Source organism: Diplodia corticola (assembly GCF_001883845.1).
Source record: "Diplodia corticola strain CBS 112549 chromosome Unknown scaffold22, whole genome shotgun sequence".
Taxonomy (NCBI): Eukaryota; Fungi; Ascomycota; class Dothideomycetes; order Botryosphaeriales; family Botryosphaeriaceae; genus Diplodia; species Diplodia corticola.
This window is the reverse complement of record NW_017971501.1, coordinates 189649-204367: the sequence shown is the minus strand read 5'-3', so window position 1 is coordinate 204367 and position 14719 is coordinate 189649. Positions and strand designations below refer to the sequence as shown.

The following is a 14719-nucleotide window of genomic DNA, read 5'->3' as shown; positions in this document are numbered from 1 at the left end:
CAAATATACTCAAACCCCCCTCGTATCTGCCACTTCCTTTCCGTCGTGGGGTAACAAATTCTTTCCAAATGAACCAGTCTTTCCTAACCGTCTAACCCGTCATAGCAAAATACCCACAGTGCCCGGTAGGATGATGCCGTTGATGGACATGCTGCTATGTCGGCAATTCCCTCCCAATAAATCCATTATCATACACAACCAGTACCAGTGTGCGGCGAGCGCAAACCAGTGACTAGTCGTTCGTTTGCGCAAGCTGGATGATGAGCCTGCTTGCGACATCCAGGAAAGGGAACGGGCTGGTTGCCCTCTTCTCCTCACTCGCTCTCCCAGCCCCAATGAGTTCAAGGCGTTGTCTTATCTCCGGCTTCTCAACAGGCTCCCCGTTCTCTGTTTCGCCAGCTGAAGCGGGTAGCTCCTCGCCATCTGCAAGCTTCCGCCACTCCTCTTGGCTATCCTTGCTCTGGGAGCGGATCTCCCGGACGATATGCGGAACCAGGCGCTCATACCCTGCGCACTTGAAGTCGACAAGGAAGAACCCCGGCTCAATGTTGTACAATTGAATGGTGAGATACACGTAGCATGCATCATCGACATCAGGCCAGCGAGCGGTTTCGCCGGCAACTGAGGCTGCTGCCGAAGTTCCCCGACTACTGCTCTGAGGAATCGAGCCCGAATGCGAGTGATCGTCGTGGTGGAGCGAGGGTGAGGTAAGGCTGGAGCTGCGGCTGCGTATCTGGGGATGGTCGTGGAGATCGACTCGCGATGAATGCGTGGACGATGGATGATTCAACCCAGGAGGAAACATGCCTTCCTTACGGAAACGCGCGTTGATGACCCATGGATCCTCCGGGATTCCGTAGCCAAAATCATTCCATGGCCCGTGAGACCTGCGTCCGCGACCACGTTCACGAGAACCTTCAGCTCGTGAACCATGCGCTTCTCCCTTGGCGCCAGCCAGCTCATCCGCAACATCAAGCTCGGAACTTGAGTCTATGGCCCCAACCTCTTGTAACCGTTGAGCCAGGGAGTCTGTAGAGCCGCCCGGCGAACCTGATCTGCTTCGGCCGGGAGATTCATCGCTGCTGCTGTTTCCACCACCAGCTCGCCTGATCATTGGAGCTTCCCAGTCTGCTCCCATGGCGCGCAATGCCTTGTATATTGCCAACATAGCCTCGGCCGGCTGGTTCCTGCTCCGAATACCAAACTGCCACTTGATTGGCTTGTTCTTCTTCTTCTGAACTTCATTGATAGGCGTCATAGCCTCAGGGCGCATTCCGGACCGCTCCATGTCCGCCCGAGACCGCGCATGTGGCTTGAGACGTCTTGCGGAAGCAGCCTTCTCTTGCGCAGATTGTTCCTTGGGCGACCCAACACGCTCTGGGGACGCATTTGGCTTTGGATGGCCCTTCATGTACGCGCGATGGAAGTCGGGAAGGCTGCTCGGGAGGATGGCAATTGTACTAACGGGGCTGCGGTGCTCGTTTATGCTCGTGGCATTGCTTGCGTTCGATCCGTGTCGCTGTCTCTCGGTATTGATAGGACCCTGCGGCGGCGGCGCCCCCAACTGATGATTCATGGGCGATCCAATGGCTCTAGGGTCATAGTTTGGCGGCGATGTGGCGAGGAATGGCTGCAAGCTCTTTTCCTGTGACAGCAGGGCTACAGAAAATCGAATTAGATCAACGGCACAAGCTACAAAAGCGCCCGGTTGGCATTGGAAGTTGTATCAACTTACGGTTTGTCTTCATGATTTGATTCTCACGGACAATGAGATAGGCATCCTTGATTGCACTTGGTTCATCCCTCGCCAAAGCGTCCTGGACATCTTCCTTTGCGTAACCCATTGTCTTCCCAAGCTTTCCGACAACCGTCTCGTGCAGTTGCTGAACCACGGGCGCCGGGCGGGTAGGGCCCAACTTGTCCGGGTCAATGGCCTTGGTGGGATCAACACCGGTATCAAAGAACTCCTCGGCGGGCAGTTGCAGGTACGGCGCTAGGTCCTTGTTGAACCACGGGTCCTGCCTGATTTCGGTAATGGTGATGCGGTGCACCGGATTGACGACGAGCATTTTCTTGATCAAACGGACAGCTCCCGAGGACAGGTAGTTCGGGATCGTGTAGCTGCCTTGGGCGATTTTCTTGAACAGAGAGGGGATATAGTCGTCATCGAAGGGCAGCCTGCCCACGAGCAAAACATATAGAATCACGCCGCAACTCCACACATCGACCTCAGGGCCAGCATACAGCTTTCCCGAAATGACCTCGGGCGCCGCATAGTTCGGGCTGCCACAGCTGGTCTTTAGGAAATTGCCGTCGGTCATGATGTTGCTGAGACCGAAATCCGCAATCTTGACGTTGAGATTCTCGTCGAGCAGAAGGTTCTCGGGCTTGAGATCACGATGGACGATTTTGTGCCGATGGCAGTACTCGACGGCGCAAACTATCTGCTGGAAGAACTTGCGGGCTTTTTCTTCGCTCATTTTGCCATGTGCAACAATGTGGTCGAAGAGCTCGATTCCGGCGTACTCGAGCACCATGATAATCTCGCTTGGAGTTGTAATGACGGTGTAGCTACATCGAAGATAAGTAATCGACGGCAGAGGGGGGCGGATGCGACCGGCACTCACAGCTTGATGATGTGCGGGTGTCTGAGCAGCTGAAGATACTGAATCTCTCGCTCAATCCTTCCGGCCATGTCGCGCGTAATCAGCTTCTTGCGCGCGATGATCTTGAGCGCAACCTTCTGTCCGCTGACGACATGGACGGCCAGCTTGACCTTGCCAAACGAACCCTCGCCCAAGGTCTTGACGATCTGGTACTGGCCCAGGCGCTGGTTGACCTTGGTTATGGAGGCGCTGTCAGCGCGGCCCGGTGGTCGCGGGGCATGCGGGGGGTCGGATGGTCGCTGGTTGTTGGAGCTGCGGCGCGCGGTCGGGGTGGATATGGACAGCGACAGGTCCTCGTCCTCGAAGGCGGAGCTCATGGTGGGCATGGTGGCAGACGGGTGGCAGGGCCACGGCCAGGCGTGAAGCCTACAGACGGAGGAGGGCAGAGGCGACAGGACTGTCGAGGGCGGGTGTCAGCAGGGCGGAGCTCAGCCGGGGGCAATTGTGGGGTTGGGGCAGTCGTACGCTGGTCGCAGGCAGGAGAGGCAGAGGAAGCGGCGTTCGCGACTTGGTCGTGCGATAGGCTGCTGGGGCTGCTGGGATCGCAGTCTCACGCCGTCGGGCTTCGCACAGCAGCGTTCGCAGGCTGGGCCGGGGGGCCTGAAATGGGCACTGCAACGGGCGCGCGCAGCAGAGGGGCAGGCTCGGGGCAGGGCAGGCGATGGCGGGGGTGGGTGGTGATGCAGGTGCAGGCGGAGGCGGGTGCTGGGCAGCTCAGGGCACGAGTAGGGTAGGGCTACAGCGCTGGGAACGAAAGAGCGGCAAAGACGGGCGCATGAAGGCAGAGCTGGTATGACGTTGCGCACCCGGACGCCGTGCGAGAGGGGCGGCGGTCGGGGTGGCTCTCGCCGGCGGCTTACGGAGGAAGTGACGAGGGCAAGGGTGCGGTCTTGTAGGTGCGTGAATGCGGTTGCAGCGGCTGGGCGGGAGTCCTCTTGGTCGTGCAAGATGTGGAGGCGAGGGGCAGGAAGATCGCCCACACGCGCTGCCAGAGCCTGATGATATGTCATTCACCGCGCCGCCAGCCTGCCACCGCCAGCGCACGAGTGCCCCTGCTGCCCTTGCGCGCCCTGCCGCAAAGCGCAGTCTGGATGCTGCTGGGGAGCCTCTCCGCATCCAGCGGGCAACGCCTCAGAGCACCTGCATTATCAGCGCGCCGCACAGACTGACTCGGGCGCCGGGGTGGGTTGCTCGGAGCGCCGCTGCGGCGGCTCGCGATGATGGTTTGGCAGCCGCCGATCTTGGGAATATGGCCTGTCGCCTGTCGGCCTGTCGCCTGTCGGCCACTCGCTCGCCCGGCCGACCTAGCTCGCGGCTCTGTCCCCCTCGCTGCTTCCCAACTGCCGCTATGACGCGCCATGCCCGCCATGCCCGCCATGCCCGCCCTGGCACTCCCAGCTTGGAATCCCCAATATATCTCGCTCTGCGCCGCTCGCAAAGCACCCCTCTGGACCGCACCATCTGATTCTGGCCCGCGGCTCCACTAGGTACAGCACATACGTACTGAAATCCTCCGTCGTGCGTGCGCCCCACCGCGCCCCCCATTTGCGCTTCTTGTCGTATGCCACCTCCGCCTCCGTCCCGCTCCTTTGTTGCGCCATCTTCCGGTTTGCCCCTGCCAGGCACAGTCGCAGGGTGGACGTCGCACATGCATGGCAGATAGGAGGTAGAAGCGCAGCAATGGCCTGCATGTACCCCACCGCATCTCAAAGAGGAAAGCCACAGCATCCAGATTCGGGCCACGTTGCCCACAGCGTTGCTGCTAGAAAGTGCGACAGAGCGCTTCTCGCCGGGTCTGGACCATCACGGTGCGTAAGCTCGGTCAACAGACCATGAACAACGGACCGTGCACGCGGGCAGAGTCCAAGACCTCCTGTCGACCTGCTCTAATTGCAAGTGCGCGCTCGCCTACGTAGTAGTTGTAAGATCTCTGACGACACTCGGTTGCGAGGAAATTGCGGAAGTGACGAGGCCCAGGACCAAGTCGTGCCAAAGTCATTGAGCTCACATAGACATCGGGCTCTACGTCTACGCCCGGATACCTGCTTCAACTGCCTGCGTATGGGGCTTGGAATATTTACAACTACGTCTGGGCATTTGCTTCTATGTCCAACGTAAATGGGCGACATTTTCCTGCAATTCACTGGAATAATGATGTATCGGAGATTTATCGCTCGAGCAAAAAAGCTAAGAGGACGGACGAAGTCCCGGGAGGCTCCAGATGACGGTGAACCAGGAACTGGACCTTATCCTTACCGTATCTCAAGAGAACCATCAATGGACAGCTTAGAGCTACCTGAGAGCTAGGTGGCGCGGCGATGGTCTCTAATAAAGCGGAGAAGGAGGTCCTACAGACAGTCGTATGAGACACGAATTCATCGTCTCATTCCCTTGGGTATCCACTGGGGCGACGAATATGGCTAGTGCAAAGAAGGAAACAAAACTGTGCATAAGCTTCTAATGGTTGGAAGCTGTCTTGGTAGCCCTTGATTATGGTCTGAAGCATCATCCGATCTTTCTGTACGCGGGTGTGGGTATGAGAAGTAAAGAGCCTGAGGTGAAGCAGCCGTCAAGAATTTCGGCTGTAGAACCGCCATCTTCAACAATATTTGTAGGAGCAGATGACGCGCCTGACGAATTGTAGGTTAGGAGCTCTTGACTGTCACCCGTCCTCACTGTCCCTCGCGCAGAGAATATCAGGGTGTTGGACATGGGTATGGTTCACTTAGCAATGGCAAAGACTAGGGTTGTCGAATTCCGGTATTGTTACTTTTTCCGGCCTCTGTCATAGGAGGAATCGCTTTACCCTGGGGGTCCCTCAAGTGATGTGCATCGTACGAGAACGATTGAAATATAAGTGAAGCGCCAACTAAAATGCGAGATATATTCAGAAGTCGATGTTGTTGAGGGTCAGATATCCTACCATAAAGCTAATATCAGCCGCACGTTGGTTTGACCGTTGGTGCATAAATCTGCTCGCCAAAACGCCACTTATGAGGAAGATCGGATATTATAAGAGCCCAGGTTACATTCCGGAAGTGTAACCACGGTAGTGGACCGGGAGCAAGTTGCACTGCCGATTGCTTTGCTCGCTTGTGTTTCGCACTTGTACACGACATTCAGCTTGGCAGAAATATGTTCCGAAGCTTCGTCCAGAGCGATTTTCTTATATCACTTGTTGGCAGCATCGACAAAGAAGGGCATGGCGGCCAATCATCGAAGACTAGCGCCATGACCATATTGAGAATAGCGATGGCTAATGGCCCCGGCTTGGGGAATGGCAGGGGTTGTGCGCTGCGCAAAAGTAACTTGGCAGAGATGGCATGATAGACAGGGCTTGTATACGTTACCTTGCAGCCAAATATGCCGCTGCACAGCGGGTTTGCCAATCGCTACTCGGGACGTTCCAAAAATGGGCGGACAACGGCAGCCGTCCTGCAGCGAGGTGCATAGTGCATGAGCTGATGCTTTTTCGCCCAGCAGCGGTCCAACGCCTTCTGCAGGCGCACCCAATAGACGAACACACGTCGGCGGCCACATGTGAAGGCCCTCGCGGGAATGTTGGGAGCGCGGGCCGTGCTGTTGCGTCGGCTCTCCAAAGACTTTGGCGTGCGGTCAGCGATTCCACCATGAAGCGCGTCGGTCGCGGCGCCTGACCCCGGGCTGCCACGGCTGCAGCTGACGTTGGGGCCCTGAAGTTGCTTCGGGAGTTTGGGTGCAAAGCGCGGCGTTGATTGGCGAGGCGGTGGATGTGCTGCGGGATGCGAGGGCTCCATGTCGACGGATCGCGGAGAGCTAACCGTTGCGGGCGGCAGACGGAGCAGCGATTGGGGAGCGTGCAGGCGAGGTGTGATGTCTCTGGGCGCGCGTGCGCACCTGGGATGGGAGCCCAGCCGTGCACCGGGGCGCGGCCCAATGGGGGAGGGCAGGACGCTGGTGTGCTGTCCGCGGGCTGGCGCGAGCCAAACAGCGGGCGCGGTTTGAGCCCATCTGGCGCAGAGGCTGGCCGCAGCCGTTGACCGCTGCGCTAGGACGGCGGAAGTTGGGCATGGAGGCGCGGGAACAGGCCCTTGCACGGCGGAGGCAGGCTGCTCGAGGAACAGGAGCCACGGCGCTGCCAAAGCGCCGCCTTGATGTGCGAAGCGCTTTGACGGATTGACGTCGATCGTGCTGGCCATGAGGCGTCCGCCCAAGTGCCCAGCCATCTTACCAGCCTCCGCGCCCGACAACACATCGCCCTCACCCCGGCCAGTCTCGCTGCAGCTGGCCACTCCCAGAGCCGCATCTGGCATTGCTCGTTTGCACCCGCCCGCCCCTCGCAGCCTGTTCCTCGCAGCGCGCCCACCGCGAGCCAGCGTCAACCCAGCGGCCCGCCCGCCCTCTCTCTTCTGCACCTGCATCTCCCTCGTGCTGTGCATGGCTCTGACCTGAGCTGAGCGAGCCCCGATCCTCCGGCCCTTCGAGCTGCTCGTCCGCAGCATTCCACGCTCGCCTGTGGCCTTCTGCGTGCGACTCCGCCACGGCTGCCGGCGAATAGCTGGCCACACTTGCACGTCACACAGGTTCGCAAAATCCCAGCGTCGAGCGACCGTCGAGCACCACCGCGCCGCTTGCCAGCCTGTCCGCACCTCGCTCACTCAGTCGAGCCGTCGCCAGCGCCGATCTGTTGCCGACTTCTGCCTCAGGCTGCCACCGCCCTATTGGCTCCCCTCAGCTGCCTGTGCCCGCATCTCGTCGCCGCCCGTTGAAAATTCAGCTCGTCCACGGCGTAGACCTGTCTCCGTCGCTCTCGCGTCGCCTCCACCTCAATCGCCTGTCTCCACAACCGCCGTCCAGCTCATCCCGTCAGCTGCACCCAATGTTCTAGCGCGGACCCGACCGCTGTAGGACACCTCACTTCGAAATGGGTGTGGATACCCAGCGTCCGCCCCTCCCGGCGCCTACCGAAACCTCATTCGCCGACGACAGCAGCTTTCGAGCTGACGACCTCGCCACCGACGTGTCCCGCAGGACCGACCGCTCTCACTTTTCCATACCTGACGACGGCAGCCCCGTCACCATCGCCACCAAGGCCAAGGACAAGCTTGGCCACAGTCGACAACAGTCCCAGACCTCGCTTCTCATTGAGTACTTCGAGGCAGGAAAGGCTGGCGACAAAGTTCGCTCGCGCCCGAGCGTTAGAGTAAGAGTCACGCCCTCGTCCAAGCACGGGCGGTCCAAGACTGGTCACGACCACGTCGAGATCACCCAGACCGACAGAGATCGGAAGCCCTCCTACACACGCAGAATCTCGCTACCATCGTCAAAGAGTGGAGAGCCCAAGCTTGGAGAGACGAGTGAAGTGTCCCTTTCTGAAGAGTCAAACGTGAGCGGTATGCCCCCTGTAGACGTCGAAGTGCTCCACAACGGCAGCGACCTGTCTCGCTCGGAACTGTCTCAAAGCCGCTACATGCCTGCCGGCTCCGACATCTCATCAATGCCTCCGGATAGTATGGTGGATGGTCCGCCTGCCATTATTCCTCCGACGCTTAGTCGCAGAAGGAGCCGGAGCTTGGATCGCGAGAAGACCGTGTCCGAGGACAGTGGCAGGCTCAAGGCGCCGTCTCGACGCAGGAGCCGCAGCTTGAGCAGGGAGCGCATCATGACGCAAAAAATCATGGAAAAGCTTACCAAGGAACAAGCTGAGGCCGGCAAGCTGAAGCATCGCCGCGAGAAGAGCTCCAGTCGGGAGAAACTATCGGAAGGAAAGACGTCTTCCCGACGCAAGCCCTCTCGCTCGCGTCGCGAAGAAGCTCTGATCAGCGGCACCGAATCCAGCTTGCTCGCTTCTGAAGTTAGCCGCAGATCCGGCGACACGCAGTCTATGTTATCGGGCATGTCAACCACCTCCTCCTCCATCAACAACCCCAAACTCCTCGCTACCGTAGAGGATGCCATCAAACGACTTATTCTCCCCGAGATCAATGCCCTCAAAGAAACCCAGGGCCGCGACAAGTATGATCGTTTCACTCGAGATTCCCTGTATTCGAGCAGCTCGCGAGGAGAATTGAAGAGATCCGTCTCCAAATCATCCAGCGCGCCTAACGTCAAGGTAGTTCTGAACCGTGACGAGAAAGACCCAGGAACCGTGCTCTCTGGCGACTCGGTGCGGAGTAAGAGGTCAAGGAGACCCAGCCGAGACTCCGGTTCAGAATTGAGCTACGACAGATACGGTTCCGAGACCACGGTTCGAGAAGACGAGAGGCTACACAAGAAAAAGAGCAAGGACAAGCGCTTGAAGGAGGCTGCAGTTGTTGGCGCCGTCGGCGCTGGTCTCACAGCGGCGGCTCTCAAACACCATGATTCCGAAGCTAGTTTGGACACTAAGGAACGCCGGAAGAAACGCAGCAAAAGCAGGAGCCGGTCCGCGAGCATTTCCGAGAGCAACATTGAGGAGAGCCACAAGGGATCAGTCCCACCACTGCCATTGCAGAGCGAATTCCGCGCCTCAGAAATGACGCGCGATTCCATTCTTTCTGCTGACACCGAACGGCCCGAATCCGCAAGAGGCGCAACGCCAATTCGCGAGGTGTCACGAGGAACGCCTCGTCCGGTCATGTCTCCGGCGCCTTCTACGCCCAGCAGAACTCCTGCAGCCTTGCGTCGTGGGCCTAACAGCAACAGCTCTCTAGGAGGACTCAGTGCTGCTGCGAGTGCAAGGAGCGATAGGGAACCGTCAACCAGAGCAAAGGCTGCTGCGGCGCTTGCAGCGGCCGGAGTAGGTGGTGTTGCTGCGGCGTCAGTGCGCAGCAGTTCGCGGACTCCTACCCATGAGTTTCGCCAAAGCGATCTGAGCTACGAGGATCGCAAGGACAACTCCCCTCACCGCCCCCGTTCGTCTCGAAGTGCCGCTTCCATATCGACAGCTGGTCACGAAGCACCAAAGAAGCTCTCAGAGGTATCACTGAATTCGGCTGCCAACTCACCCAGTACTAACGCCGCGCGGTCACGGAGAAGGTCCGATGGTATCCCCTCGGGCAGAAAGTCTGACGTTTCTGAAATTGACCTCGTACATGAGTCGGAGCTTTCCTACAACGATGGCACTGCCACTCCACGAGGGCAAGAAGATGCTGACAGGTTCTTTGACCATGAACATGAGGAGAACGAAGCGCTTCGCGCCGAAATGGACATCAAGCGTTTGACTGGCTACACCGATGACAGCTTGGGTTCTTATCCTCTGGAATACAAGCGATCGACGGCGTATACGGAAGACAGCATGGATGGCCATTACCGCGATGAGAATCCGGCAAGTTCTGATGTTCAGGAAGTCGGCGGTATGCAGTGGGGTGATAGGTTTGGCGGAAGGGCAGACTTCGTCGCCACTCCAGCTGCAGTCGAGTCCGCTGTGGCTTCGTTGGTTGACCCTTCTACCGTCAGCACCAGCGTGCGCTCATCCCAGAGAGACTCACGCCTTGGAGAATTCATCCACATGCATATGGAAGAACCACACCAATCCTCTGGCGAGGTGACTATCACGGGCCAACCTGAAACCAGTGAAGAGCGATGGGCTGCCCTTCGAGACCAAGCAAAGAAGATCGATCAGTACGAAGATGAAGGTTCTCCCACTCACAGCGAGATGCAATCATACCGGTCCGAGGACTCGCTCCGAATGACGCACAATGCGATGCCCTTTGGTGAGCCCATGCCAGAAATTGGACATGGATTGGATAACGAATCCGAAGTCACGACGAATCCATCCGAAATCCAGGGCCCTGCACGCACCCCTGACCGTTGGCCATACGAGCCCACTCCACCCATGTCTTCAAATGGGCTACGCACTGGCGAAGCCTTGGCTGTTGGAGCCGCCGGTGCTGCAGCCGCGCATATGCTCCACGATGATCACGGAAGCGAAGTGTCGCAAGATCGTCATTTCCAGCCCATGGTAGAAGACGATTACGAGGATTATGGAGAGCCTTATCCTCAGCACGAGGAGAGTTTCCCTCAGCAGCACATGGGCCCCAACAGCCCAGGAAATTGGAAGGACGAGGGTTACATCTCGGCTGCTCAGCCCGGCTACACTCCCGAGCCTCAAGTGGACAACTCTAGGTTTTTCGAAGACGGTGGCCTGCCGGACATGTCTGGCGATCTGCTTGAGGACGATTCATTTGCTGTAGGCGGCAATCCAATGCACACCCGCAACTTCAGTGGGAACTCGCACGGCATGGACTCGCCTCTGTATGACAGCGCTACCGGCAAGGGGATTGACAACATCCAGTCAAAGGACATTGTGGCTCTCATGGACCATCTCACCGTTCGCGATGCCCAAAGAAATGCGCGCGACACTGAAATCTTGGTCACGCTCGTTCGGAGTGCCGCGGACATGCGGAACTCGTTTGAAGAAATGAAGAAGTTCATCGCCGAGCAGGACAAGATGATAATGGGCAACTCTGATCGGGATGCTGAAGTGGTTGTCCAAAGGCTTCTCCAGGGTCCGCGACCGCAGCCACCCAGCACGACTCGTTTGCGAGGGCGATCATCTGAGGAAGTTGACGACGGTTCCGCGAAGCGCAAGAACGTCTTCAAGAGAGCCCTCAAGGGCCTTAGCACGAAGAACACGAGCGAGTTGTCAAGGATTGAAGACATGCTCATGCAACTTCTCGATGAAGTCGAAGGGCTCCGAGACGGCCAAAACCTTGGGCCGCGGCCATTGCTGATGCAAAACAGCCAAGGTCAGAGCATGACATCCTATGAGAACTTGCGTGCTGCCGGCGATCCGGGGTACGAGCCGGAAGGTCGGGCCAACACTGCATCTACACCTGACCAATCCGGGACCTTTTCCAACCCTTCTTCTCGTCAAGTTGGCCGCCATTCAGGATACGATGGACGCCGTGGGTCCGAACACCGCATCAGCACGGTGTTGGAAGGGGACGAGGAACTGGACGAGCATGAGGCTCGTCTCCTCGACCATTCTTTTGCGAACAACGATCGCCTGTTGACACCAACAGAGGAAGTGAGGCGCACGAGTTCCATGCCACAGGAAATAACGCCCCCAGGACAACGCGGGTTTGACGAATCACCGAACCAGGAAGTCAACTCCAAGGCCAAGGCGAAGCACAAGTCCAACAGTTCCTCCATTTTCGGCATTCCAAAGATCTCGCGCTGGTCCAAGACGACTGCCTCTACAGAGAAAGAGAGTGTTCGCAACGGCAAGAAGGGGAGGCCATACTCGCAAGCGTCTCGCTCGGGCTCCAACCTCAACGTCAATGAATATGGCGACTACGATCTTCAGGATGACGATCGAATCCGGTCGAGTACTTCGCTGACCGGTTATCATCAGCGTGCGCGCTCGTTCGACCAGGCTCGGTCGCCTTCTCCTCTCATTCCGGACGACGATGATGATATGGACGGACCGAAGTATCAAGCTCATCGGAACTCATTGAACCTGGAGCATCCGCAGCCACGCCAGGGCCCGACCCATCGCCACCAGACGCATCTGGAATCACAAGCCATCGACTTCGATGACCCTCACTCTCCTGACTTCGATCAGTGGGGCTCCGCTCCAAGCCTTGCTCTGAACAGAAGCCGCTTTGGCGGAAACAATGGCCATATGTCCCCGCTCTCGGATGGTGGCTACTCAAACCATTCTGCCTCCGAGCAAGTAAACGGTCGGCACAGAGACGATGGCCCTCTTGTGCCACAGGTGCAGCAGCCTCCTCAGCAGCAGCGCAGCCTGCCTTTCGGAGCGAAGCAGATGTACAGCAGCCCATTGAGCTCGGGCCAGCTTCTGTCGCCACTTCCGCCTATTGAGGAAGTTCGTTACAGCTTGGAGACGGACAGGCATAGCCTGACACCTTCACCGAACCCTTCAAGCCAGATGGGTGTGCGAAGCCCTGGGCGGAAGATCACCGGCCCAAGGCCTATGGGCTCAAAGAGCCCGCGCCCTATGGAGCACTCGGACACTGTAGTAAGGAGGAAGCCTGTGCGCGAGCAGAGCCCTGGTAAGTCAAAACCCCCGCCCCAAAACTAGTTGCCATCGACTAACCCCAGAGAAGCCCTCGAATCCTACCGCGATAGCTTTGACAGCTTCGACCGCGACACTTTCTAAATGCCGAAAGTTCGTCCGACGCCCTTTACCGCCGGCGTCTCTCCTCGAATCTTGTGTGCTGGGCGTAGGAGGTCTAGCCTCTAGTCTTCCAGAGCGCTCTTCACCACTGCCGCTCCGAAAGATTCGTGGTTTAGACAATCTACACACCTCTTACGCCCCAAGACTCACTCACACCCCTAAGCGCTGAGACTCATCAACACGTCAAGCAGTATTCGAGGCCTCGCCAAGGAAAGGCCTGCACTTACAACACCCCATGGCCAAGCGGAAATTCCATTTTATATCAAAAATCGCGCATAAGGAAAAAATATTCCGAACAAAAAAAAAGAGAAAGCATTGGCTTGCATGAACAGAATTGCGATTCAGTACAGCTTTGCGCTCACATGATACCCCAAATGAGCTGCTTTGAATGAAGTTACGACCATGACAACGACACGGATGGAAAATGGGAATGGCAAAGAAATACGGTCGGATCGAAGCCCGGTGAAGCAAGCGAGGAGAGTCACGATGGTTGCGATCTTTCAGGTTCCTTTAGTCCATTTCCTCAGTTCCATTTTTTTTTGGTGTTCTTTTCCGGGTTTTTCCATGTCCCCCCCTTTTCTTTTCCGGACGGATTCGAGTTTATCCTCCGATTTTCTTTTCACTTTATCGAGCAGGCTCCGTCTTCTTGTGAAAACTTTACAGAGGCGAGGCGATTTAAGGTGGTTTTGTGGTTTTAGTTGAGATCAAGTAAGGCTTCTGGTGGAGATCCAGGATAGCCTTTGCCGGTCAGAGGCTCCCGAGGTGGATGTAATGTATCTTAGAGGAATATCGATTGCTTCGTTGGGTTTAGAGGTTCTTGACGTGCTATGTTAGTGTTGAGGTGTGAATAGTCAACCTGGAGGCTATGATTGCGGTGCCAGCAAAGCTCATCAACAGCCGACATGGTACGCTTGCCAATCCCTCCCTCCCGGTAGCCAGTCTCGCCGTGCTACCACCTTTGAACACGTTCCGGCGTTACATGCGCGACGATCACGGCCGTGGGGAAGGGGTGTGGAGAGGCCATGGCCGTTTCAATCCGACCACGGTTCTTGCTTGCGGGGAAGGATTAGACTTCCACAAAACAGACATGTTCTAAACGGACCGTCTCACTGCGCGTAGACATGCGGGAAGCCGTGCCATTGGAGAAAGCTGGTGACTGTAGGAGTGCAGAAGGGGGCGGTTGTGTTGGTGAGGAGGAAGGGGGATGGGGTGCCGGCGTTATTATTCGGCCGTAAAGGCTAACTGTTGGGTCACGTTCCGAATCCTGTCCGCGCATGACGACGACGGTGATTAGATCGGCTTCTTTTTTCCTCCCTCACGCCAGTGCCTTCGCCCGTAAAGAAAAGTTTTGATCGGAGAAATAAAGGAGTGAGCGGGGTTGGGCTCGGTCCGTCCGCCTTTCGACGGAAGAAGCATGATGTCATGGTTCGGGCGGATCGCGAGAGAGGTAGTTGATAATCTTTTGGATTTTTTGATTATTTTGTTCCGGGTATCGACAGAACTTTGGGTATATGCACCTGAACGAGAAAAGAAAAGAAAAGAAAAGAAAGAAGGCTCGCATATGCCATCTTCATCGTACCCCGAAGAGTAGTCTGGCTCATGGTGCCTGGAAAGGAAAAAAGAAAAGAAGCAAAGAAAGCCAAAAACTTGACGATAAAACCATTAAACGCCCCTCCCCCCGGTTCCCCGACCATGTTGTGTTTCCCGAAACCTTGTTTCTTCCGTCGTTATCGTCGTCGTAGCGAGCTCCTGAACCGCGCCAAAGAATGCCCGTCTTGCCACATGTGGAAGAAGCAGCCCTACCGTTGCTGCTGTTGTTGTAAATCCTTTCCTTCCCCATTTGATTTGAAATCCCCCCCGCGCCGCCGGACCGATAGAAGGCTTCTTCTCCACCACCACCTCCTCCTCCCCCTCGCCACTTGAACATTGCAGCAGAAAAAAGCGAGGGGTA

The 14719-nt window shown here is 57.2% G+C and overlaps 2 protein-coding genes across 2 annotated transcripts; one reads left to right on the top strand and one right to left on the bottom strand.

Moving 5' to 3' along the window:
• Nucleotides 1-232: 232 nt before the first annotated feature.
• BKCO1_2200058 (camk camkl ampk protein kinase) lies at nt 233-2992 on the bottom strand (the record flags this gene model as incomplete). The annotated part of the gene is made up of 3 exons (XM_020272857.1): nt 233-1659; nt 1736-2571; nt 2628-2992. 3 exons carry the CDS (start codon nt 2990-2992, stop codon nt 233-235), a joined length of 2628 nt encoding a protein of 875 aa, XP_020130782.1.
• A 4577-nt stretch (nt 2993-7569) lies between these two features.
• On the top strand, nt 7570-12750 carry BKCO1_2200057 (uncharacterized protein; the record flags this gene model as incomplete). Its single annotated transcript, XM_020272856.1, has 2 exons — nt 7570-12643; nt 12698-12750. The coding sequence occupies 2 exons, from the start codon at nt 7570-7572 to the stop codon at nt 12748-12750; spliced, it is 5127 nt and encodes a 1708-aa protein (XP_020130777.1).
• Nucleotides 12751-14719: the final 1969 nt, after the last annotated feature.